This window comes from Helicoverpa armigera, chromosome 24 (genome assembly GCF_030705265.1).
Source record: "Helicoverpa armigera isolate CAAS_96S chromosome 24, ASM3070526v1, whole genome shotgun sequence".
NCBI classification, from domain to species: Eukaryota; Metazoa; Arthropoda; class Insecta; order Lepidoptera; family Noctuidae; genus Helicoverpa; species Helicoverpa armigera.
This window is the reverse complement of record NC_087143.1, coordinates 8,575,365-8,602,587: the sequence shown is the minus strand read 5'-3', so window position 1 is coordinate 8,602,587 and position 27,223 is coordinate 8,575,365. Positions and strand designations below refer to the sequence as shown.

The 27,223-nt window shown below is 37.7% G+C and overlaps 1 protein-coding gene and 1 non-coding gene across 2 annotated transcripts in view; one reads left to right on the top strand and one right to left on the bottom strand.

The window, feature by feature from the left end:
* Positions 1–24,857, top strand: part of LOC110380673 (NADPH oxidase 5) — a 44,295-nt gene extending 19,438 nt beyond the window's left edge. The window contains exons 2-20 of the mRNA XM_064041225.1: positions 8,982–9,076; positions 9,322–9,433; positions 9,665–9,762; positions 13,498–13,618; positions 14,115–14,265; positions 14,775–14,985; positions 15,388–15,614; positions 16,011–16,199; positions 17,174–17,367; positions 17,772–17,908; positions 18,251–18,435; positions 18,766–18,886; positions 19,558–19,709; positions 20,357–20,477; positions 20,625–20,839; positions 21,182–21,315; positions 21,976–22,185; positions 22,485–22,685; positions 23,020–24,857. Coding sequence (XP_063897295.1) covers positions 8,982–9,076; positions 9,322–9,433; positions 9,665–9,762; positions 13,498–13,618; positions 14,115–14,265; positions 14,775–14,985; positions 15,388–15,614; positions 16,011–16,199; positions 17,174–17,367; positions 17,772–17,908; positions 18,251–18,435; positions 18,766–18,886; positions 19,558–19,709; positions 20,357–20,477; positions 20,625–20,839; positions 21,182–21,315; positions 21,976–22,185; positions 22,485–22,685; positions 23,020–23,217 — 3,072 coding nt within the window. The 3' untranslated portion in view covers positions 23,218–24,857. The remainder of the gene's footprint in view (positions 1–8,981; positions 9,077–9,321; positions 9,434–9,664; positions 9,763–13,497; positions 13,619–14,114; positions 14,266–14,774; positions 14,986–15,387; positions 15,615–16,010; positions 16,200–17,173; positions 17,368–17,771; positions 17,909–18,250; positions 18,436–18,765; positions 18,887–19,557; positions 19,710–20,356; positions 20,478–20,624; positions 20,840–21,181; positions 21,316–21,975; positions 22,186–22,484; positions 22,686–23,019) is intronic.
* Positions 16,653–16,725, bottom strand: Trnaf-gaa (transfer RNA phenylalanine (anticodon GAA)). The gene has a single exon. It is a non-coding gene; the product is annotated as a tRNA-Phe (tRNA).
* Positions 24,858–27,223: the final 2,366 nt, after the last annotated feature.

Here is a 27,223-nt window from a genome sequence, read left to right as displayed (position 1 = left end):
GCTGCTAACAAGCTTAAAAAAAATAACACCAGTCTGTAATCACCTAAACACAAATCACTCATCTGATGAAACTCAATTTGCCAACACCTAATTAGCATCACGTCAGCAAATACCTAGAATGTAGGCGATTACCTAAGACCTTAGAACTGACAACACATCATAGGTTTACTATTGGTGGATAGTACTAAGACATAAGCCAATGGACACGCTTCTCAATGACCTAGTTCTTGTCGTGTTGTACCTAGACATTGAGTCTATAAAAATCTTTATTGACACTTGAGACTAGGAAACTATTTGTCTTTAGATATTAGATTATATAGGTTCAGATAATTTCGTAGTTATACGTAGAGCAACACACAACACCTTATTTGGAATGCAACTTAGGCTTCAAAGAGAGCGGGGGAGACATTCATTGTGCGGCTGGGTGGAAGAAAATAATGTAAGATTTCTACTAAAACCTATTGCATGTTCCTTCTGGATCCTGTTGTGTACCAGGGTCACAGTAAATATTCCTTAGCATCAAGATTTTTCTGATTTCTCAATAAGATTATAACTTTAAAGAATATGACTTTACTCGTATTGGGTTCACGTAAGAAATCTGTGTCTAAAAAGCAATTTCGCATATAGATCTTAGAAATCTTCAGTAAGAAAACCAAAAAATCAGGAACATTTTTATTTAGACTTTGATACATGTATTCTTGGGATGATTTCCTTCAACATTAGTCCATAGTGTGTAATAGCCTTGTGCATTTTGTGCACAAGACTTGGCTACTGCGACTTCTAAGGCATCAAACATTGCAATAAACCTTCATAAACACAATGGTTGTCATAGCAACGCATTAAACTTCTTTATTAATTAGCGAACGATTTTAACGATCAGTTTTTGTTGAACCACTATTTCCAGACAGACGTCAGTCGATCAACGTTACACTACTCAATTGAATTATTTTTTGTCTCTCTCCAACGCGCACGAGTCGTATAAGTCGCGGAGTTATGAATAATGTATGCGCGTGAGCAGCGCGCGCCGCGTATCGATCACGCCGCCCTAATGATCTAGTATCGATCTATGATCTATAGTGTGATGTTGTGGGGTCACTATGATTTTTTGCTTTTATTAGTCTCTGACAATCTCTATTGGAAAGCTACAGTGGAAGAAGTAGACGTTGTGTACTATAGAGATTTTCGTTTATGTCTTTTACAAGCAGCATCATTCTGGAGTTTGCGTTTGTTCCCATTTGTGGAAAATTATTTTAATACCAGATTATAGAAAACACTTTGTTCCGTTCTCTAAACATCTGGATTAATATTGGCTTTAGTAGTAAGATGCTTCAAACTTCTTCGGTTTTATGAACTCTTGAAAAAGCCAAAGTTATCTTCAAATTCCCACTGCATGGTCCCCCTACGAATATAAAGCAACATTCCCAAACACATATGGCTACAGTCTACCTCCAGCCCGGTCGTGATGGAAGCGTTAAGCGCACATTTCTATACCCGCGACACTTGCCGTGCGGGGTACAGCAGTAACGTATGGGACGGACGGAGACTGACTAAAATATTAGCAGTTACGGTTGTAGATCATAGATGCGTGATGGTGTGAAGATGTGGAAAGGAATATTGCTGAGAAATAGTCATGGTGAATCTACCGATAGATTTGTAAGTTACCCACCATCTACAACCAGTATTTGAAACTCCAAAACAGTTCTTGTTAAACACGTCACTATTATTTTTTCCCTATCAAACCATTTAGAAGGTAGTAGTTTATAGACAAAACTACCAAAATGACATAAGAATATCTTCACAATTTGACTACCTAAGGCAGTGTCAGTCGAAGGTTTAGAACTTTTTATAGTGCCTAGTGGACCCAAAAAATACTGCGGTGAACGCTCTTCCTTCTTCGATTACCGAATCCGGGTTTTGAAGGACTTTAGTAAGAGCAGCTCAAAACCAGCTTATTACTGGTAAACGAAGTTACTTCACTTTGAGCAGAAATAAGACTCTTTCCATGAAGCAATTCAAAACTGTACTACTCTGTATCAATTCAAGACCTCATCTCAAATGAAATCACCTTTCACGTCCCAAACCTGTTGCAATCTGTCTCAAAAATCTTATTGTCTATGATTGAATAATTTCATAGGTATTGTCTTGTCTCTGGGTGTAATCATGCTGAGCGATTGGGCGTTACATATAGCACTGGAGATTGTGTTCGATTCAATAAACTGTCAGTTACAAGTAGAATAATTTATTATAGTATTGGGCATTATAGATAATTTGGTTGAGTGATTTATTTGATCATTTGCATTATTAATGGCGTCTTTGAGTTGTTATACTTGCATGTGCGACGCACCCTAAATGCAAGCTTATACATATGTAGCTTGATGCGAACTTGCGATATGAATGTATGTAATTTGTGCCAAATTCCTTTGAGTTATATGTTCGTAATATAACTCAGATGAATTTTTCGTAAATTCGAAATAACAGCCTCTAGGATGTTAATACTAAAGGCTCCGGAATTACCTACTGAACTCATTTCCAAGAACATTCAATTTTGGGAACAGTTTCCCTAAAGGCTATATTTCATCTAGGGCTGAAAAATGTTGTTACAGAACAGGAGTATAAGCGCAGGAAACGCCTAGGGTAGCTAGACATATATTTTGCCAACTATCAGAACGTAAAAGAAGACTTCTTACGTTTGGACCATGAAACAAAAGCCGATCACAAGCTCAATCAAAACAATTGGCAACAATATAAATGGTCTATATGACATGTCTAAGCGCGACTCACACAATATAATCTCTATGTCACGACTGTCTGTTTGTATATCACGGTGTGTCGCAAGTGATACGCAGTGAGGTCGACAGTGTCGGCACTCATTCACGCCTTGAGACGCGATCTTGATGATAAAGTTGTTAAGTATAACATGTGAACTATTTAGTAAAAGAAGAGTAGTTAATTCTTGCAGCGAAAACACTAGTTTGAAATGTCTATTGAAGAATATTACAGGTTTCGTCATTATATTATTACACGAAGTCTGTCCATCTGTATGTCGATAAAATAAAAATCTACTTACTGCACAGATTTTCATACGGTTTTCGCTAACGCTTTATTTAATGCTTCAAGAGGAAAGTTTATGAAGGTATTATGGAGAAGCGATAAAAGTCTATATTTCTTATAAACTTATTTTGTTGTGAAGGATATATTATCCATATACCTCAATCTTTACCTCTCCTTCATAAATAAGAAACTCTATATACTCAAATGCGACTATTGCAGAAACCAAATAAATATAACCCATGACCATAAATTCTAATTAACTCAAGTAATAATAATAATTCAATAAACATTAAAAACACCAAATAAGTCAAGTAATCTGCGGATATTACGCTTTCCATTACAAGATACATATACACATACATGCATACATAAGATACATACAACGGAAACTAAATGTCAGATTACATACATTTACTATATCAACATATCCGGTAGACGTGTGCTTATAACTTATGTAGTGTTTCTATATGAATAATAATTAATAATTATTGCTTAGCCTTATTACTTGTCAAAGGTTGAGGCAATGTTGATTAATTTATTTACGTCAGAGCCATTTTTGGTAAATTATTCGAAGATATTTCGGACTAAACTGACTGCCGAGAGTTGGCCCGATGGCTTACTGACTGTTTATTTTGAAAGCTATTAGGTATGAACCCAATCAAACTATCGGCCGACTTAAAATTTGCAGTGTGCTTTAACAAAATTTACTAAAAAGCAAATTACATAGGTACAGATAGATATACATAGGTATTATTACATTGTATAACATCTTCATTTCAACAAGTACCAAGATTTTTAGCACCCTTTTTAAAAATTCTTTGCTCTACTTGTCACTTATTGCACTAACTCGACCCTTTGTGGTTGACATTATTAATAATGGCAGCATACCTAATAATGGCAACAGATCGTGTCATTGGCCTTAAGCAAATGAAGTTCATAATCTCATGCACTTATTATAATTAAACCGCCTTTATTATTTAATGAGTCTTGCAGATTAGACATACTTATAACATTTTCTTAACCTCTATTTATGCAACAATAACCTTTATAATAGCTTCCATAAAACATTGTTTCTCGGCTGAACCAGGGTAGATTGGAAGCCGGCTGCAACATAAATGGGAAAAGACTAAGTAGGCAGATTTTTTTCAATCTAAGAACTGCGTTTTCACCCGAGCATCTAAGGAACTACTGATTGCCTTTTTCAGTCTCTAGTAAGCCATCTTCAGAGCAGATTTGTACCGGTATGTTCATATCTTTAACACATTTGTCAAAACTTGATATATGTGATGGTGTGGCGTGATGTTGTGACGTCGCGAGTCGATGATGTACTGGTTCAATTCTCACGCCCTAAACACTAGTTGTGCAATTACAATATACGTACTAACATGAGGCACTACATACGAGCAGGAAGAGTGTACAACTTGCTCGGAGAGTTATCGTTAGCCTTCTAAAACAATACAAGAAGATCCAACAGATGTAGATCAAAAAGTTGTTTGGAAGAAATCGCTCTTGGCGATAAGACCGCGGATTAGGTCACCTATCTACACTACTTAATATTTTTATGGCGGAATAGTTTGTTTTCAAGAATCTGAGAAACAACAGGACCAATTTGAGAAATTTCTTTCAGTTTTAGATAGCGTATTTAAGATCTGAATTGTTTATAGATGTCATCTATCTATTGTTTACAGTTTAATAACGATTATTGATAATGCTGCATTAGGTACTATTTTATCTGTTCCTATTAACAGAAATAACGTTACGCTGTTCAAACCATTCCGTATCAAAAAGCTCCACAGCCACCTTCGCTGTGTATTCTACAAGCCCGTGTGTCACAAAGCCCGAGGCAGCTTTCGTAAGTGTAACAGCTAAAAGCGATTATGTTAATAGCATCAATTTCTATAATGTAACGACACGTAATTGGGGCAACTTAGCGTAAACACATATTTACGATATCACGCTGTTGTTGAAGGGTAAACAGTTTAATTACTATTGTTGGCTCGCCTTGATCCGTTATGTTGGTCATTGTTAAGTATCCATTACTACCCATATTATTAGATACTACCTCTATAACCTTTATTAACTTTTACAAAGGGGTCCGGATTGTAGGAGAGCACGTTAAGCCGGCTTTTCCAATTGTTGGTCAGAAAGTTTTTTCAAAATTCCACTTCAAAAGCAGATTTGAAACTTTGACACTCTTGATTAACAAAAGGTGTACAAGAGAATTTATTTTATCTTGTAACTGTACAAATTGTCAGGAGCTTATAATAGTTTAAAATTACTTAACAAGCGTGGGATTGTAACGCCACTTGCCTACTGCGTTTCCAGACTTAATACGAAAACTCGAAAGAAAAATCGGTTCCAAAAGACCCTTCAACAGTTCTTTGGAAACTACCCGATATTTTCCGACGCAGAAATCTAACATTGAAGTTTATAGATCAAACTAAACATCCTGTAACCTCTGAAGCAAACCGTCATTAACTCTGTCACGTTCGTGACTAGGTCACATACGGGAGATATATCATGTGATATATTGGCGGAGATTAATGGTCGACTGATAAGCGACGTGTGATCATAACGCCTTGATACATCACGCTCCACGCTTAAGGGTATCCATAGATAGTTCTCGTCAAATTACTTCGCTTCTCTAGTTTCATTTGATGTTCAGACTTTGTAGCTTCTGACTATTTGTAAAGCCTGTCAAAGATGTTCAAATGACAGTCGGAACACACAAATTAATCATGGAAGAAATCGTCATGTTAAATTGGTCACCTATCCACAGACCAACCGCGCCAAGCTTTTTTTGATGTTATGATCGATCGATTCGTGGCCACGAGTTCCTCTAAAAGAGCTCTTGATCATTATCATCTCCCGAGCTTTGTTTTACAAGGAGCGACTGCCTATCTGACCTCCTCAACCCAGTTACCCGAGACTTAGACTGTTGTCAGACTTACTGGCTTCTGATTACCTGTAACGACTGCCAAGGATGTTACGTGACAGCCGTTGGTTCTCTACCCACTAGGCCACCACTACTCTAAAAGAGCTTTTGATAATTTTACAAGAAAAGGCTGCAGGTAAAGTGGTGTCGAACTTGTAATACTTCAAAGTCGTGACTTCTAAGCAGTAAATGTTGGGTGTGTACATATGTATTAGTTTATTTATCGTCTCATTCTCATGTGGAAACGTTATTACAAGATTATGAGAACACTCTGTCAATGATGATTTATCAGAATTACAATAAAACAAAAGTTAAAGTTTAAAATCCGCGCTTAATCTTCTTTTTAGATTAATTGGCAGTCATTCTTATATTATTATTATGTGCTAGATTTTGGATACTAAGTACAATCTGGTAGGTACCTACAATCTGGCATGATTTCCTATAACTTGGACCATAGTTACACCTACATAGTTTCACAACGCCAGAATGAAACTTTGAAAAAAAAATTGCATGCATCTTTTTTGCAATACTTTTTTTTGCATTGACCTATAACCAATTTTAAAAACACACAACAAACAACTTAATAAACCGTTAAAGACGTTAATTACCGCTTCACTGTCAACTCTGACCGCCGTCTCACTGTCAAACTGACGTCTTAGTGACGCCCCCTCGCTCCGTGACCATAGACGAGCTTATCTTGTTGGAGACGGCATAATCGTCGCATTAGATAGTTTAATAGGCTTAAATATGCCTGATATTACACCCACGGCATTTCATGTAGGGTTGGGCAGACAAGTTTGTGTGTATGTTGGGCTTACGTAGGTAGGCATTTGGTGCAGCAAGACTGTTGATTAACTGTTGGTATCAATGCAAATGGGATACAGAAACGGTATCGTTACAAAGCACGTTAGTCGTTCTTATCATCTTGGAAGTCTAGTCTAGTCGGCCACGGTGACTGTTCTCTCTAAGGAGATCGGCCAATTTTCTTATTGTGCGGACACAAATGCACTCTCTAGTAGGTACCTACCTCACTCTTATAGCCTGATGGGATGGCATTTATCAATAGGTAACCAATTTCCAAACTCGGGCTGACTCATATACTTTGGTATTTGTGTAATCTTTCTGGTAATCTGTGAAACTTTCTACAAATCTCTTATTGCATGCTCTTCATAAAATCCACAAAAATGTCTAGATAATTCAATGCAAGATCAACCTGATTGCTATGTCACAAGTAACGTTCCTATGTTAACAATCCTAGAAAATACAAATTGCTTTAAAGCCCAAATAATTCCATAACTCGAAGCAAGAAAGCCGTACGCACTAACTGACACTAATTATGATTTAAACTCACAACTCGATTCATATAATTTGATCGCTGAACTTATCGAGCGCTCGACACGGGCACGTCACATCGAATCGATTCAAATCGATTGCAATCATCTTAATTGGAAGCAAATCGAATAAGCCGTTGACGCGATGATGAAGGACTGGACACCTGTTTTATTTATTAATAGAAGAAAGAAAAATATGGTTTACATGATTATTTTAACTATATGATGATAAGATGTATAGGTAGATTTGGTCTAGGTATGGTGTACTCATTTAAATGCGACTAGGTAAAGATTACAAAAAATGATTAAATTTTACAACCGACCAGAAAAAGAAAAGGGGATCTCAATTCGGATCATACCTATTCCACTTCAGCTTTTTCGGTGCTGAAAACAAAAAGTGCGGAAACGTACTATCTAGACACACGGCAGTGTGTCCGCCAAGTTCGAGCAAAAAAAGCGACACACCGGCCGTGGGTTATATTACACGAACCATTTCGGGCCAAATTCGACCCCCCTATAACTCAAAATCTATTTTATTTACGCATACCAAATTTCTAGTATCTGTTGAGACCCCCTCACTTATCTAAAATACAAAATTTCATTAATATACCTATTGTAGGTCTTGAGATATTGACGTCAGAAAATCGCTATTTTTACTATACACTCACTGACTGACTGACTGACTGACTCACTCATCAAAAACCTAGACCACTTCCAGTGGTCGTATTGACTTGAAATTTGGCATGGAGGTAGGTCTTTATGTCAAGGTAAAGGGAAAAATCTGAAAATGGCCAAGTGTGAGTCGGTTTCAAAATAATGATGAGTTTTATAATGAGTTTTATACCCGGTGTAAATTTATACCCCTAAGGAACTAAAACGAAATAAATTTATCTATATTTATATAATATATCTTCGAATGGTCGTACCGATCTGAAATTCGTTACAAAGGTTTGTATTAAGTCAAAGTAAAGTAAAAATCTGATCTGAAAACGACCAAGTGTGCATCAGTTTCGAAAATAACGAATGTGTAACTTTGATCCACGAACATAATATATGATAACATGTCATGTCAGTCAGTTGGTAAATCTAGTCCATTTAGTTAATCTAGTTCATTTCTTTAAGCATAAATAATCTAGTTCATTTCTTTGTAAGAAGCATAAATCTGAAAGATAGTATAAATGAGACATTTCCTTAACTAATTTAATCATAAGAAAAAAATACAATAATCAACCTTACAAAAATAAATGAAATCCCACCCAAAACAATAATGTGAAAGACTGCCAAGTTCGATAATATGGAAATGCTTCGCCTATAAAATAAGTGAGATCTGAATAAGTACCAAGTTCCATAGTTACATATACCTCAGTTCAAAATAGTTACTTTTTAATGATGTTACTTGGCAAGTTTTAATAGAAAATTAAATACTTGATTCATTGCGTTTAGTAGGTTTATAACAAGGTGTGTGAAAACTTGCCAAGTAGCATCATTAAAAAGTAACTATTTTGATCTGAGGTATATGTAACTATGGAACTTGGTACTTATTCAGATCTCACTTATTTTATAGGCGAAGCATTTCCATATTATCGAACTTGGCAGTCTTTCACATTATTGTTTTGGGTGGGATAATAATTTAATATACAATAAATATTGTTAATTTGTTTCAGGATCTGTTGGAGCGAATATTTCGACTGTTCGACGCGGATGCAACGAATCACTTAGTGCAAGATGACTGGCTCGAATACTTGAAGGAAAGGCTCACGTAAGTTTATTGTCAAATGTTTTTAAAGAAAACAACAAAAAATATGTTATGTAAGCAAAAAAAAAATCTTTAATATATAGTGAAAAAGTTGCCATTCATATTAAAAAGTCATCAGTATTGTAAATCTAAGATAAAAAAATGATTAAATAAAAATAAATATTATTTTCATACGATGTTTAGTGCTCAGCGCCATCTAGCGTCGAATAGCACTAGAAATTAACCGTTATATTGTAATGTATTTTCAGAGATGACAAGCAGATAGACTTCGTGGAGCAAGTGGAAAGCGTAGCTTATGTATTATGTGGCAATGGAGTAATAACATTGGACACATTTCAAATCATCTTGAAAAATAAAGTTGTAAGTATTACAAAGTTGATTGCAGGGCCACCTCTTAGCCACTAGCGACCGTCCACTTAATATGTTTACGTAACTCATCACGAGATGGCGCTGTTTAAAAAATCTATGTTTTAAAGCTACCCACGTCTTTATTTTTGAGAATTTATTAATTACTATGATCCACCCTCGATATTTCTCTGTTATTATTCGTGAAGTATTGTGATAAAGTGGTTTGTAAAAATAACATTTTAGGTGACGAACAAGTTATTCAAAGTAGTGGACACGGATGGTGATGGGTATGCGACTGCTGACGAAATCATGGAGTTCTTGTCTACAGTTACCAGTAGCAGGTATTCTATTTTACTTTCTTTATTGTTAGTTAAGACTTAATGGCGTAGATATGAATATGTTTAGTTTTCTTAAGTTATTGGCTAGCGATGCAACATCATCTGCCGAGCCTTTTATCAACTAGGTATGTTGGGGTCGACTTCCAATCTTATCGGATGCAGCTGAGTACCACAGTTTATAATGGAGCGACTGTCTATCTGACCTCCTCTACTCAGTTACCCGGGCAATCCACAGCTTATAGTGAATAGTTCTGGCTGAAGAAGTTGTTGTAATCTTTCTAAACGAGTGAAAAAGACAAACTTACCTGGGAAGAGGACGGGGAAGGATCTGCCGGCCAGCGGGACACTTCCTCCGCACTTTCTTCGGTAAAGCCTTTCCTTGGGTCTGGGTGATACGGGCAGTGGGCACTAGCGGACAACACTTCACAGTTTTTTATAATTTTACTATCGCGTCGCAGGCGATAAGAATATTTTGACAGAAAAACAAAAGAGAAACCCGTCCTGGCAAGTTTTATTTGACATTAAAAAGAAAGAAATGAGAAACGACCAAGAAGTTTGTACCTACATAAAAATTATCTGTTAACCCCTCTGGGGCCCGATTCTCCTAATTTTACTTAAGCTACCTTCGATTGACGTTCGACTCGATTCGACTGAGATCCAATCCCGACTCGATTACTATTGAAGCGTATGTGGCATTCCGCTATTTTTTCTTTGAAATAAAAGTTTTTATCCTTTTCTGTCATTCAATAATTAATCATTTTGTCTGCAAATGATTTACGATTGCAAAATGATTGTACAGCAAACTACCGTATAGACCAAAATCATCAAAATAGCAGACCAATCGCACACCAATCAAATGTCAATCGAATACGATTGGTCTTTTATTAGTAGCAGAATGCCCGATATGGTTAAAACTGCTATTACGATCATATTGCGATTCGATTTTGACATTATTAACTTAGGAGAATCGGGGCCCTGCTCGACAAGGTTTTGACATATGACTTTACCGTTGATTCGGCGGGATATTTTGAATCGCGACATGGAAGTCAAAAATTTGTACTAACTTTCAACACATGAATTCTGAGTCTGTAATGCCTGATCAGAAGTATTTTAACTATAACTTTAGAACTCACTTATTTGACAACACCGTGCAAAGTTCAAATGGGGTCAATTAAATCAGAAATAGATAATAATTACGATGTTTCTAAGTCTATCGGAAAGTTAGGCATTTCAAATTTGGTGAAAACTTACCAATAAATAATCGCATCACTTTCGTAAATAATCACAAACACAACACAAACGTCATATTTATAACATTTTCAATCCGTTGCAACACATTTCGTGCACTTATTTATGATTCATAACTGAAAAATCAGCACATAAAATACACAATAAAAATGAACAATTTACAAGATCAAAGTCACAGACAAGTAGAGTTTGGAATAGAGTACATTTTTTTTTTTCAATCAGCGGTGTGCATTCGATACCTAAATCGGACGTTTATTATAAATAATCGAATACCAATTTTATATATATTTTTAAATAGTAACTTTTATTCAATTTTATTTCTTAATTTTAAATTATAGGTTCAATTTGATTTTGTTGTGAAGAAAAAATATAAAAGTTTTATGAAAGTTTTTAGCATTAAATTTTTATACTGGGTGTCCCATAAGTCCTTTGAATTTTAAATTTCGAATAAAATTCAGATGGCGCGCGGGAATGGCGCGCGGGGTGCGGGGATAGCATCAACGGTCTTTCGGAGTTCATTCACCATGGAAAGTTTTATCGGAGCAGACCGTGGTTTTTGTGTGCGTGAGTCACAACAATGATTCGGCCACCATTGCGCGGCGTAAAGGACATTGGGCGAGATGTTTGAATGTTGGTCTACTCCCCCTCTAGTAATGAGTCATACATCATTTGAAAGGTCTTTTTATGCTTTACATTTTGTACTTACATACTACTTACCAATTCTTAGTACTTTAGATGTTAGAACATGTTGAACATGTTCAAGTCCTTAGATTCCTTCTCCAGTAATTAATTATATATCACTGGAAAGGCCTTTTTAAATAGAACATTTCGTACTTAAATACCTCTAATTGTTAGTAGATACTTAAGAAGCTACAGTAGATTTTAGACATATTATTTCACCTCCCTAAATACTAACAAATGACAATCGCCGCCGTACAAGAAAATACTCTATATAACACAAGCTTTCTATTGATGTATTACTTAATGCTAGAGGAGCGGTAGATCAAAACGCTCATTGTCCTTTGGTGGCGAAAAAAAAATTGCTTCATTCCTCTAGGCTATTTTTGATCCTAATGATCCCGCAGGACTTCTGAGGATCTGAGGCGGATGACGGGGAGTAGCGACCCCGCGCTTCTTTATAGCTTGTTGGTCAAAAATAATCTTTCTTGTTCTACTAGTCAATGCAATTTATTGGATAGCCATATTGACTGATTTGTAAAAGCAAAACAAGTCGGCGGCGGCCATCTTTCTTCCATCTTGGACCAGCTTTCGATGAACAGCGAGTAGCAGTTCTGACTACCTATTTGCCCTTTCAACCAATAAAATCGTCATAAAATTTTGCGATAGCTACACCTAACTACAGCTCTCGTCAAATAGCTTTGCCGCTCAGTTAAAAAGTCGGAAGGAACGAACCGCGATTAAGTTTGGCAGGTCTACAGGAATTCTGCACATAAAACACCCGAAGAAATAAATAAGTCTTCAAAATTTGCGGTCTTCAGAAATCCGAAAAACCGAAAAAAAAAAAATCCGGCTACAACGTATTTTCTACCACTGATTTTCTAGCATTTTTTCAAAATAAATTAAGTCATTTTACTTTTCCTAATTTATTTTTAGATTAGAGTATACAAAAGTGCAATTTAGTAATATTATAATATCAAATAATATAAAATTATTAAATCGATTCTTTATTTTAACGAATCGGATCATTCGATGCAAAACTTCTATCACCGTCGCCATCTTGTCTATGCGTCTTCAAATTTAAAAAAAACAACAAATGTAAACAAACATGGCGAGTTCGATCAGAATTCCCGGTAATACGGTAGTTTCCAACGAGTCAAATTCATTACTTTTATTTAACTGTCAAAAACTGTCACTTTCTTTGCAATATGTATGAAAGCGCAACTTATGACGTCACAGATTTTTCACATCAAACTGGATTCTTATTTAGCTTATATTATCAATAAAAAAATTTAATCAATTATTCCATCAAAACGATAAATGGAAGTGACATTATTTTTAGATGCTTCACTAAATGAATATGACAACGTAATTTATTTTTGACCTAGTCATCCACCCAATTACGATTGGATTTTCAAAAGGTATATTACTAAAAGGATGCTAAATATGAAAGGTTTGAATGTGTCAAAATTATTTTTTATTTAGTTATTTTATTTAGTACTCACAAATACGGTCTGATTGGAAAGAAAATAAATATGAGCGTAAATAATTAGGAAAGTGTATGACTCGTTCGCGGACCCCGATTGGGGTCTAAACCGAGCTTACGGTGACATTGATGTTCAGACCCCAATCGGGGTCCGCTACGGATTTGACGGTTAAAGATGTTTATGTATTTTAAGTAAAGACGCTGGATGCAGGTCGCCTCCAATAGGTATCTGTGGAGATCAAAGGGGGAGACCTATGTTCAGCAGTGGACATCCTATGGCTGAGATGATGATGATGATTTATTTTAAATATTTATTATATTTTCAGACCGCGAGTAGGCTTCGACAAGCACAGCGTGGACCGACTCGAGGAGTTGTTCCGTCAGACGGTCGGCAATGAGAAGGAGATCACCAGGGAACAGTTCCAGAAGATTGTCGTCTCTAAGAACGTGAGTATACATACCTACTATATGTTGTGGTGTAACTGACGTACCAGTTTATTTACCGATTTTTAACCGACTTTAGGAAAGGGAAGTTCTCATTTAGGCGGTTTTTTCAATTGACCTAAATATCTGTGCCGGACCGAGATTAGTAAACCTCACCATACTATAATATATTATATTAACTCGCTTTGTGATGCAGTGATAACTATCGATCGGCATCAACCAACAATGGTTAAGTAGGTGTGTCTTATAACGAGGATTATTCGTTTCTCTGTTTGTACCCTAAAGTCTCCAAAACTACTGAACCGATTAAAATATTTTTTTCCCGAAAGGAATGCTACGCTATTCCCGAGTAAACTAGGCTATATATTTTATCACGGTACGTTGCGGCTGCAGTTTAATTGAAAGTTGTTTTTTGCCATTTTCAAAGGCACTGGCCTATTTATTTTTTATGACTACCTTCGTATTACCAGTTACAAACAACATTACTTCTGGTTTCCAGCCGTTCTTCACGGAGCGCGTGTTCCAAATCTTCGACGAGGATGACTCGGGCGCCATCTCGCTGCACGAGTTCATCGCCGCCGTGCATCGCTTCGCAGGACAGACGCCGGAGGACAAGATACGGTTCCTGTTCAAGGTTTATGATTTGGATGGTAGGTTTTACTTTTGGCATTAGCCTTTTGGTTCTCTCATTGCTGGGTAAAGGCTTTTTCTGATAAAGAAAAGAAATAAGCGTTTGTCACCGCGTTTGCACATTGCGCTTTGGCGATTGTCGATTTAAATCCAGGTGTCCTCAAGATTTTTCTCACTCGAGGCCGGTGCTTAATGCATTTGACAACAGTTACTGCAGGGTTAAACTGTAATGAAAGTAAATTATTAAATACTTCATTTATGTAGCTAATTAAATTCACAAAGATGAATATAATATCATAATCAATAGGAATTCAAAGTCAATGGATTTATTCACATAAATTAATTACAAAATATTAACAAGTTCAGTATTCAGTCATAAAATTAGTATACAAATGTTAAAATTACATGGGTTTATTAATAAGACAAGACTTTTAGAGAAAACCTAGACATTTTCTCACTGTACACGCAACAGCAGGTACCCCATTTATTTACAAATGAATGTTAATTCAAAAAAACTTCAATGTTTCAGGTGATGGCCTCATCCAGCACCGTGAACTCCAGCACGTGATGCGCGCCTGCATGGAGGAGAACGGCATGCAGTTCAGCGACTCCCAACTCCTCGACCTCACCACTGCCATGTTCGAGGACGCTGACACGGAGAAACGAGGAGCCATCACTTATGAGGCGCTGAAGAAGCAGCTGGAGAATCATGAGGGGTTACTGGAGAATTTGTCGATAAGGTAAGCAGGATTTTTTTTTGCGTAAATAGGGTTCGAAGATGGGAAAACAAGTCCAGGGGGATTTATGTAAGGCAACCATAAGAGATTGTTGCAGCATCTATCTATATGGGAAGTTACACAATTTTACGTAGGTAGGTATAGGTACCTAAAAACATTTTCAATAGGGTTGTGTCAGTCAATGTCATGCTAATGCCCAAAGGTCAAGTTTCGCAGCGTTGTAATTAATGATAAGTGTGTAAAACCTTAGAAAACAGCTAGCAGACGACATGGCATGAAGGATCTAGCAATGATGTTTTATGTAATTTCTTATTTCACATCTACTGACCTATCTTTTTTACATAATTTTACATAATCATAGAAATCAATGTTAAAAAAATCAGCACAATTAAAATCACTCCACAGCATAGACCGCTGGCTGGTCCCTCCGAAGCAAGACCCTCGTCCGCTCTCCTTCCACCAGCGTCTCCGCAAGCTGAAGCCCTACCAGCTGTCTCTCCCGTACCTGCGGAACAACTACGTGTTCCTCACGTACCTGGCACTCTTCACTGTTGTCAATGTGGGGCTGTTCCTCGCGAGGTGTGTGGAGTATAGGAACGCTAATGGGTTCGTCATCTTCGCTAGGGCTTGTGGTGAGTTTGATTCTTTTGTTTTTTTTTTTATTTATTTTTGGACGTAGGGGATGTGTTCTATCAGAATATAGTTTTTTTTTTGTTGTTGACGCTTTTAATTTTGGGACCAAAATGGATGATATCCTTAGTAAATATTAACTACTTTGTAAAAGACGTTAATTTGTAGAGTAGTAATTTGTAAGATGGTAACAGAATTTTGAGTGTATGGCATTCGTGGGTTGCAGCTGAAAACCAGCGTAATTATGAGTATTAGTTGTTATTTTATTATCCTTTCTATTATTTTAATTCACTTTTGCACTGTGCCAATAAAAAAATATTTTCTTTCTTTGGATTGTTAACAAAAATTCCTTGCCTTATTTACATCCATTGCCCCTTTAACATCATCTCTTCTTCCAGGTCAATGCCTAAACTTCACGTGCGCCTGGGTGCTGGTCCTGATGCTGCGGCAGTGCATCACGGAGCTCCGCGTGCGAGGGTGCAGCTCCGTGCTGCCGCTAGACCAGCACATCTACCTGCACAAGCTGACTGGAGTGCTCATTGTGCTGTATAGCGCCGTGCATACGCTCATGCATCTGTGTAACTTTAGTAAGTTTGCTTTGTTTTTTTTCTAATGTTTGACACATTTATTTTTAATCAAATATGTAGACTATATACACAGCCTTAAATGATTTGTCTTCTTAAAAAAAAGTAAGTGTGTTTATTGTATAGGCTAGGCTGTTAAAAAAGTACCTCTGTAAAAATAGCCCCTTATAAAGAATCCATCTATCTACACATAGGAGATTGAATGATTGAATTATACAAGTAACTCGTTGGGTAAATAATTTCGTACATAATTCTTTGAACTAGGTACCCCTAGGTACAATGTAAAACAAAGTCGCTTTTTATAACCCTATATCCGCAACCGATTTTCATGCGTTTTTTTAAATAGATAGAGTGATTAAAGAGGAAGGTTTATATGTATAATAACATACATGGAAATATTGTTAGCGGGTCGCTACTGTGTTATAAAAATAGTTTAAAAATCCAAAAAGAGTGTTCTGCCGAAACCCGGGATTGAACCGGGGACCTTTAGATCTTCAGTCTAACGCTCTCCCAACTGAGCTATTTCGGCTGTGTGGGAGGCAGCGAAATTATCGGTCTGTTATCTTGTAATAAAATGACCGAGTGTATTATCATCTGCCTTGCCTTATCTCCACTATGTTGTATGTTTTACAAGTGATATATGTCTACAAAACGCGGACGAATTCGTTATGCCAAGATGGTTACCTATCCATAGATCGACAGCTTCAAACTCAAACAAAACCACGAATTCTCAAACAAAGTTGTTTTGTAAAATAATAAATTCCCTCTAGTAATGATACCCGTGCTATATAAAACTTACCGATTAACATCTGACTAAGATAAATATACCTAAATTATGTAATTTTTAATATGATCTATAGCTAAATAGTATGAGTTTTTGCCCCAGGGTCAAATATTAGTGCTGCAGTGCCAACGGCTATGTCAAATTACATGCATATCAATAAAAAAATAATTATGTTTAATGTTCCTGATTCCAGGTCTAATAGTAATCCACGACCCAGTCCTGAACAAGAACAACTACACGCTGTCGGACTGGCTGCTGACGCAGAAACCAGGTCTGTTCGGGCTGGTGGCGGGCTGTGCCAACCCCACCGGCGTCGCCTTAGCCGTCATACTGCTCGTCATGTTCGTGTGCAGCCAGCCTTTCATCAGACGAGGGGGGAGCTTTGAGGTTAGTCATTTATAAGGCCTTTCCTCTTCATCATGAGTCGCATGGTCTTGTAGTAGTTTTCTGGAATTCTGCTGCTTTCTAGGTAGCAGCTAAGGGTAGCATTTTAGGGTGTCCTCCCGAATGTACCTAACTGTTATTTATAAAGGAGGAGTGCTAAGGTAGACAGGCGTTGCCTGGTTCCATTTTGCTACTACGGTTATTTAAGTTCTACATTATATATCCAGAAAAGATGAAAGATGTTCGTTCATTCCTTCCCTCATCACTAGCCCCTTCCATGATCCAAGCTAACCCATTAATCAGAATCAATAAAATAAATGAACGACAATCTACCTTGGCAAATGACGCCAATGATGTTTTTTGCACATCACTACTCTTTATAAAACATTCCTAATTCAATGTTCCAGGTATTCTACTGGACGCACCTCCTATACGTGCCATTCTGGATCCTGCTGCTGCTGCACGCGCCCAACTTCTGGAAGTGGTTCGTGCTGCCCGGCACTGTCTACCTCTCCGAGAGGATTATGAGACTCGCATGGATGAGGTCAGTTTTTGAGTCTAACCGACTACTGCTAAACACCAGTTTTTTTTATGTGCAACTGTTTTTATGACCTTCAGTCAAGTCTTTTGCTAAGATTATCATATTTTCTGCTTGAGTTGGCCATTTAAGGATTTTCAGATGAAAGCTAAGTTATGTAGAAATAGATATACATAGACCGTTTACCTTATGTGCATGCAACTGACTTAGATACGAATTTTTCCCTTTAATTTTAAAGCAACAAGTACACGTTTTCATCGTTAAAGACTCTAGGCACAGTTTCTTCTTTCACGTACAAGACAATTATTTTGTCTAGCAGAAATATATATATTTTTGTTTTTTTCTCAGAACGGAACGCGGCAAGACCTACATATCGTCAGGCATCTTACTCCCATCCCGCGTGACGCACCTGGTGGTGAAGCGTCCCCCGCTGTTCCACTTCCACGCGGGAGACTACGTGTTCGTCAACATCCCCAACATCGCGACGTACGAGTGGCACCCCTTCACCATCAGTAGCGCTCCTGAGCAGGAGGGTTTGTCATCTACCTAGCTTTTTTCCACATAAAATATGTATGTTGGGCAACGGCACAGATTACTAAATACATAGTTACTGTTTACTACGGTCGTGAGGTTGGGTCTTTCAGTCTAAAGATATGTATGCTGAGTACCTGAGTACCAGAGTTTCACATGACTCGACGGCGATACCATATTATTATATATGACTTTGGCTTCGTACATTTTGACGAGTAGTAATTAAGGTACCCCATGGTAAGACTGGTTGTCGATCTTTCTGACTTCTGACTATAGCAATATGAAACCACAGGCTTATTTATTAGCAATTCCATTGTCCTTCTCCATTCCAGATTACCTCTGGCTGCACATTCGCGGTGTAGGTCAGTGGACCAACCGCCTGTATTCCTACTTCGAGCGCGAACAGGCGAGACTGCATGCAGGAGAAGTACCTGCTATAGAGAATGGGCATGAGTAAGTTTACTTGCATCCTTATAAGTTTACTTGCATCCTTATTTTCAACTGTTTCTTGTATTATAATTTCGTTGTTCTATTATTCTCAAGTTATCAAGATTCTCCATTTATATCTGAAATTGCATCGTAGGAATGCTTGAACATGCTTATGTAATACGTATTTTAGCTATATACCTAATACATAGACCCTGCCAGCCGAGTTTAAACCCAGAACCTAACATAAAACATGGTTCAATTCAAAGTTGAATTGAAAAAATCGGTCAAGTGCGAGTCGGACTCGCGCACGTAGGGTTCCGTACCATCCAAACTATTATTTTATATACATACATATATTTATAGATATCGAGCAAAAATGAGTATGGGAGCCCCCCGAAATATTTATTTTATTCTAGTTTTCAGTATTTGTTGTTATAGCGGCAACAGAAATACATCATCTGGTAAAATTTTTCAACTCTCTAACTATCACGGTTCAAGAGATACAGTCTGGTGACGGACGGACGGACAGAGGAGCGAAAACAATAGGGTCCCGTTTTACCCTTTGGGTACGGAACCCTAAAAATGAGGGAAACATAGGCTTAGGATTGAATATTCTGATTCGCTTTGCAACCCAAATAAATTCACCTGATCTATGACTATTCGTGTATTTAAAATGCATTCTTCTGTATTTCCAGAAAGCTCGCTCGCTCCATATCAAGTCAGAGTAAGAAGAGCCGCAAGGGATCCATCGCGAGCACCAACAAGCGCTCAGTGGACTTCTCTCCCAAGTGCTTCACTAACGACGCCTTTGTCGGGGATGAGAATGGCGATGTTAAGCTTAATGAAGGTAGGATTTACACTATTTATTTGCTTTTTTAGATTTTTGCAGCAACTTCGTCCGCGTCCCTATTTCTTTCTTTCTTCAGATTATAATTATCACTGATTAATTTTCTCCCAACTCTTTACATGGTTTATTGAAGCTATACATTATTAATTTATACAAATGTTTATTTATGACGACCTATCATGTAGCTGTTGAAGCGCCTAGCCGTTGCTTCATAGCAACACGTTTCCGACGGCCTAATGAAGTTCGTAATTTTTAAGCAGGCGTATTAATGCAACGTGTGTCGACACTTGCTTGTCATGCATTGTACTGTGTGCACCAAAATTATATTTCTCCGTTGTTTATTTCTACAGTTCTTTTATTCCTGCAAGACCTCGTAATCCTCAACAGTAGCCATCGTCCCAATACATGTCCTTGCATTTTATTTATTGTTATTTACTGTCTGTTCCGTCTACATAATCTTTTTATTCGATTTCCGTATGTATTAGAGGATTATAAACATTTTTACGACTGTAAAAGAAACTCCACAGAAACCAACTTTTAGAGTAAATTCATGTAATTTCTTTTCAGTTTCATAAGAGCTTTTAAAGTTCTAAATGAATTATCATAATTATTATCCACAAATTTAGATTTATCACTATTTCTTTCAGCTCCATCCCCAACAAAGATAAGATACGCGCCCTCACTGCTGGCTCCACCTCGCACGCTGGAGAAGTCGCGCTCGATGCCCGACGTACAGAAGAATGTCAAGAAACGACAGCGGCTTATGGCGTTAGTATTGCTTTATTTGTTATACAGATTACCCTTTTTCACTGTTTACTATATTTTTGTACCCTAAATACATAGGTTGCCTTACTTAGCTGTGTACATTAATTCAAGTTATCAAAATAAATTTAATCTCTTTAACTACCTCCCCAGTCTTCGCGACTTCATGCGCTCCGAATCAGAGAGCAAGCTGAACGAGGAAGCATTAGTATCAGCTCGCAAATCCTTCGGGCTGGCCAGCAAGATCCCGCAGAACAAGTCCTTGGTGCACAGCTTCAGATACATGAGGACTAAGCCGACTATCATCGCTTTCAAGACGCCCAGCTTTGAAGAGAGGAGGAGGAGCAATGATAGTATTTTGACAATTGGTGAGCTTTTTTGTTTGATGGTGATACTGATTTGAGTAGAAAAAAGTAGTGCTACAGTGATCTAGTGGTTATCGCTTAAAATATCAGCCATAACGACGGCCTTTTAGCTTACTCCCACTATGGGTAGTAATCCACTTTCAAACTTGAGACTCCTTTTCTGCTTCTCAATGATCTCTTTAAACATTTACACAAGATGCTGCTATTGTAGATTTACAGGCGCTTTAACCGCGACCCTAGGAAACTAACCTCTGCATAAAAAGGAACCTAGAGTCTACCTCTATAAATGGTGGATTTCTGAGATTGTCGTGTTCAAAGACTCTTCAGCTTTATAATATTTCTCAGCACGTCGTCGCCTATCAAAGAGCTTATCTCCGGACCGCGACGTGGAGTGTCAGCCGACGTCAGTTGACGATAACGACGGATCCGAAGCCACTGACGACTTCGAACTCAACTATCCTATTGGGAAACCTTTGGAGGTAAGAGTCTGTATTTCTTTATGCTATGTATTTTCAACCAGTTATGAGATTTCAATCAAATTCAAGTCATGGAGCAAATCTAAAGTTGCTGTTGATGATTAAAGAGGGCCTATAGATGATTGTACCTACTGAAACCATGCACAAGTTTTTTCTTCAGTATTCGAAGATTTTATTCGGTAATGTAGTGCATAGCTCTGATCCTGTTGGGCCCAGCAAAAGTTACTTTTTAATAGGATGAAGAGCGTTTATTTAAATATATGACGGCGCCACCGTCGATGTGTCAACCGTCGATCTGTCAACGGTGGACCTTATATAAAGCGGCGCGCGCGCATGACTCGGGCGTTAAAAGTCCGGTTAAGCAGTACACGGCCTCCTAGGCTGAACTGCGAGATGCCATACCAAAAAAATGACTCGGGCCATTCGTTCGCCGACCGTTGCCAAGTTCACACCTCCCACAAATTCGTGATAAATAATTGTAGTGACTAATATTGTGTTAATTGGAATAAACCAAGTGATTGTGTGAAGACCTCTTTGTTTTATTTAACGATGTCGGATCCTGACGCCGACATATAAATATAGGACTCAAATTCTTCGCGTTTCTTTGGTGGCTGTTCACGAGAGTCTTGCTTATATTCATAAAGCCAATATTATCTCTTCCAGATCTACCTAGACGGTCCGTACGGCGCAGCATCATCCCATATCTTCCTCGCCCAGCACGCTGCCCTGGTGGCGGCCGGCATCGGCGTGACTCCCTTCGCGTCCATCCTGCAGGCGCTGGCGAGGAGACACAGCGCTGCCCGGCACACCTGTCCCAAGTGCGGACATGACTGGCCTGCTGACATGCCCAGACATGGCATGAACTTGAAAAAGGTGAGGACTTAGGAATGTAGTGGATTTTAGACAGTAAGAGTCTTACTGTTATTTCACTGGATGTCGCTAAGTGTCAGCGTTCTATAGAAGGACTATTTATTTATCTTCGTCAATCGCAACAATTTCGTATTGCTGTTGGTGTATATCCCCTATTTTGGAAGGCACTTGACATATTTTTCCTCCACGCCTCCACAGGCCTCCACGTCTGTCATCTTATGTGTCTGTCATTTCCAAAAGGTTCATTGCTGTACCTTGATATCTTGCAAGATTATGTTTCTAATCTAAATTATCCTTCCCAGGTGGACTTCTTCTGGATAAACCGCGAGCAGCGTTCGTTCGAGTGGTTCGTGTCTCTGCTCTCGCAGTTGGAGATGGAGCAGGCGGAGCGAGGAGACAGCGAGCGGTTCCTCACGATGCACATGTACATCACCAGCGCGCTGCAGAAGTGCGACATGAAGGCGGTGGGGCTGCAGCTGGCGCTGGACTTGCTGCATGAGAAGGTACGAACTTCATAGGTATAATACTAGCTGTGTCTCCGTAGTTCCACCCGCGGGAACTACTGCCCACGACGGGATAAATATAGCTTATGTATAAGCTTGGGAAGAGTGTAGCTTTCCAACAGTGAATAAATTTTTGAAATCGGGTCTGTACTTTCATAATTAAGGTTTTTCTTTGTCTGTGTGTTTAGCGCAAAGACTCCAAAACTATTGAACCGATTGGTTCCCTCAAATACGTTCACTGCTGGAATGATACATTCGGCTGACATCTGGGTACGAAAAGAATTTCCCAATGGACGCTATACAGATTTACTCATTGATATACTTCAATTCCCAGGAAAAACGCGACCTAATAACCGGCCTAAAGACCCGCACGAACGCCGGCCGCCCCAACTGGGACAAAGTGTTCAAGCAGCTACAAGAGCAGAACAAGGGCAAGGTGACGGTGTTCTACTGCGGGCCGCCGCAGCTCGCGCGAGTGCTGCGCCTCAAGTGCGACCAGTTCGGCTTCGGCTTCAGGAAGGAGGTGTTCTAGTACCGGAGACGAGAGAAAAAGAGCACAAAAATATAGTAGATTATAGGTAGAGTGTGGTCCTAGATTGCTAACACCCAGTTTGACCAAGGGACACAGTGTTCAAGCAACTACAAGAGCAGAACAAGGGCAAGGTGACCGTGTGTGGCTTCAGGAAGGAGGTGTTCTAGTACTGGAGAAGAGGGAAAATACCACTCAAATTAAAAAAAAAAACAAATGTGATGCCGAATTTAAGCACGGATGGCCGGCGAACCGGGTCTAAACGAAACAGTTAAGTCATAATTGTGATTCTGTTTTGTGTAAAAATAATTTTGGGAAAAGATTTAGTTGAATTAAAAAATATTTAAAAGAATGACTATTTTATCAAAATCGTTGAAGGGGTTTGTAATACGTGAAATACTACAGAGCTCATCATCCTCCGAGCCTTTTCCCAACTATGTTGGGGTCGGCTTCCAGTCTAACCGGATTCAGCTGAGTACCAGTGCTTTACAAGAAGCGACTGCCTATCTGACCTCCTCAACCCAGTTACCCGGGCAACCCGATACCCCTTGGTTAGACTGGTGTCAGACTTACTGGCTTCTGACTACCCGTAACGACTGCCAAGGATGTTCATTGACAGCCGGGACCTACTGTTTAACGTGCCATCCGAAACACAGTCATTGGTGTCTAAGATATACTTAGAAAGTACATACAAACTTAGAAAAGTTGCATTGGTACCTGCCTGACCTGGAATCGAACCCGCGCCCTCATACTCGAGAGGTTGGTTCTTTGCCCACTAGGCCACCACGACTTTTTAAATACTACAGAGCTCAACTAAGCTGAAATGGCACATCCCACCACCGGATTTTGGGCTCATTTCATTTATAGTTTTTCGTTCTTTCAGGTGTAAATGCGTAGGTGGGGCGTCATTTCAGCTTACACAAGATCGTCGATAATATAGCTGTACTTTAAAACTAATTGCTCGTTTAATTATTATAGGCTTATAAAGATATTGTATATTATGACATAGTATATTATGCAGTTTGTAGTAATTAGAGGAAAAAGCGGCCATTTATAAAACACTCTTATTTTTCTTGCCTCTAACATAAGTAATGTGTATTATCAATATTATCAAGTGTAAATTGTACGATATTTATGTAATGCTATTTCTTAGGTTTAGTGTTAAGTTTTAAATATTTAATTTATTTGTGTATGCTGTTTTTGATAATTTTATATTGACTCATTGATAATTTTATTTGTTACCATTTACCTTTTCATATCTGTGACCTTCTTGTTACCATTCCAACCAATGACGAGTCAGAGTTAGAATTTAGTTAATAATATGCCATATTTTTATGTAATTGCAAATCTTTTATTTACTTATTGTTACCTACAGCATAATAATTTCATACTTTAGGGACCAGTTCATTTAATAATTTAAAGATTTTCAATTATTTTGGACCTTTCTAGATTTAATTATTGTGCTTGTTCAACATGCCGTTACCACAACCGTGCCACTTTAATTCCAAGACAATAAGTACTTTAGGATTTATATCAAGTAAATATGATGGATACATAAATATAATTAGATAAGAATAGACGATAGTTACCACTTTGAGTCCTTGTTTTGAATTTTTTAAATGTTAATTCCAATAAAATTATGAAGTCCATGATTTTGTTTGAGCTATGTAAACATTGGTTAATGTTCTCCCCTCCACCCGTTCCCTATGGCATAATGCAAGGAGAAGACATGCTGCAAACTTCATAAGGGAATAGACATATGGGCAGGAGGATGACGATGATAATATTTTTACACAGTAAAGGGCAAAGCCTTTCATACTAATATTTTATTGTATCAAACAAAAGTTCACAGAAAAGCGAATTGTAGTAACACTATAGTATAGTCAGCAAGTAACACCATCAGACTGAGCTGCAGCGCTGCGCCTGCGTCAAACAGTGAGCACACTCGCAGCTTACTGAACCGTGCGCGGTGTACGCGACGCACGTTCTTACAGAGACGCTTCACAGATTCTGCCAAAGTGAAAAAATAGGATATCACCCCTACTGTTAAAGACACATACCTAATAATATGCGACTAATAGATATTCGGTTTTGAAACAGAAAACTTAGTCGTTTCATGATACTTCTTAATTTATCCGCAGTCCGAGAATTTTAGCTGGGGGAATTTATTGCGCTACTTCTTCTTCAGAGCAAGCAAACCTTGGAAGTGGTGAAGAGGCCGTTTACAGGGCTGTCTTTTGTAAATTTCTGACGGTCAAAAAGTGCTGTTTTGCAGCCAAGTTTGAATAAACGATTTTTGGTTTTGATTCCCAATGGAATGTGCTTTATTCATTTTACCAATAATGGCCGATCTAGACTTTGATACCTACTGGGTTCAAAAAATATTAAGAAGCCAATTTTGTTAATTAATATTTACCGGAGCAAGATGTCTTCAAGATAAGTGTGCAATAATCGGGAACATTTTCCATGCTGGAGTAAAATTTTTCACACTGCCGGCAGAACAATAGTTGCCAGAACAAATCCTTTAGTATCCAGAGCAATACAGACATTGTCGATAATATAGCTGTACCTATGGTACTCTGCAATGTTAAAATAGTAAATAACTAAAGTTACAATATTATTAAGTAAGTTAAATAACATTTTTAAAGGACAGCAAAAACACTTAAAATTCTAGGGCGCCAGAAAAATATAAGGCCGCTAGAAAAACATGACGGCGCTAGAAAAATATAAGGGAGCCAGAAACATATAAATCCGCTAAAAAAATGTGAGGGCGCTAGAAAAATAACAGGGCGCCGGAAAAATTGACGGGCGCCAAAAAAATATAACGGCGCCAGAATACTATAAGGGCGCCAAGTGAAGAACTACTGACAACTTACTATGTTCCCCGAACTCGCGGCCATCTTGCACATTTCGATAGAAACTTGTATGCAAATCAAAGAATGTAGAAATGTTTCTGTTATGTAAAAACATACCTGCCAAGGAAAAATTGGTTTACTATAGTAGGTAATATTGTTTTATACAATTTAAGTTTCAATACGTAATTATGTAGGTACATTTATATTTAAATAAAAGAAGAAACTTACATATTCTTGAAAACATACTTTGTGTAGATCATAACATTTCAATATATCAACGAAAGCTTGATACGTATTTCTACAGTAATTTTCATCGTATATTTCTCCGATTTCTCGCAAATCCAAAATGTTGTTACTCCATAACAATAATTTATTTTCTAAAATGCCTAATAGTCTGGTAGCATATATTATGTTGAAATCAAAAACGGTTATAATAAAACTGATATAAATGAAGTAGTGAGACAAACCTACACTTATGTTAAAATAAGCAAAAATAGTTGTCTGCCCAACAACAGTGAGGATAACGATTATCCAATTCCAGACCGTAAAGTTTCTAGAATAAGTCTCATTGTTGAGAAACCGGTGAATATTTTGAAAAGTTAGAACGAAATTGACTGAATTCTTGGTTCGCATGATCCCAACTATGAAGTTCATAACGTAACCACAGCAATAGTAGACGAAATCGAAATAAGCAGTTATATACATAAACACAGTAAAAGAATTACCTAAAGATTGGGCTATTAAAGTATTACGGTATAGAAAAGACGATAAGAATATCAACAATCCACAGAATGAGATGAAATTGGAAAATAAACTGTTTTTGCTTATGAAATTGTTTTTAATGCAATATTTTGGACAGAAAGCTATATACTGCATCAGATTTAAGGGTAACAGCATCGATTGCACATCTTTGTCTACTATGTTGTAACTCATTACTCTGGCTAAATGCGTCCAAGATAATGAAACTATATTAATAAATGTAAAATGTATCTACTAGTACAATAAGATCCGATCAAACTAACAAATTATATGATAAGCAATAGCAAAAAATGAACAGCAGACTGAAAAATAATTACGCTAATGTATGAGAGCAATATACTTAAAAAAATATTACTTATTAATATAATTCACGGTTGTCGCAGACAAAAAATGAT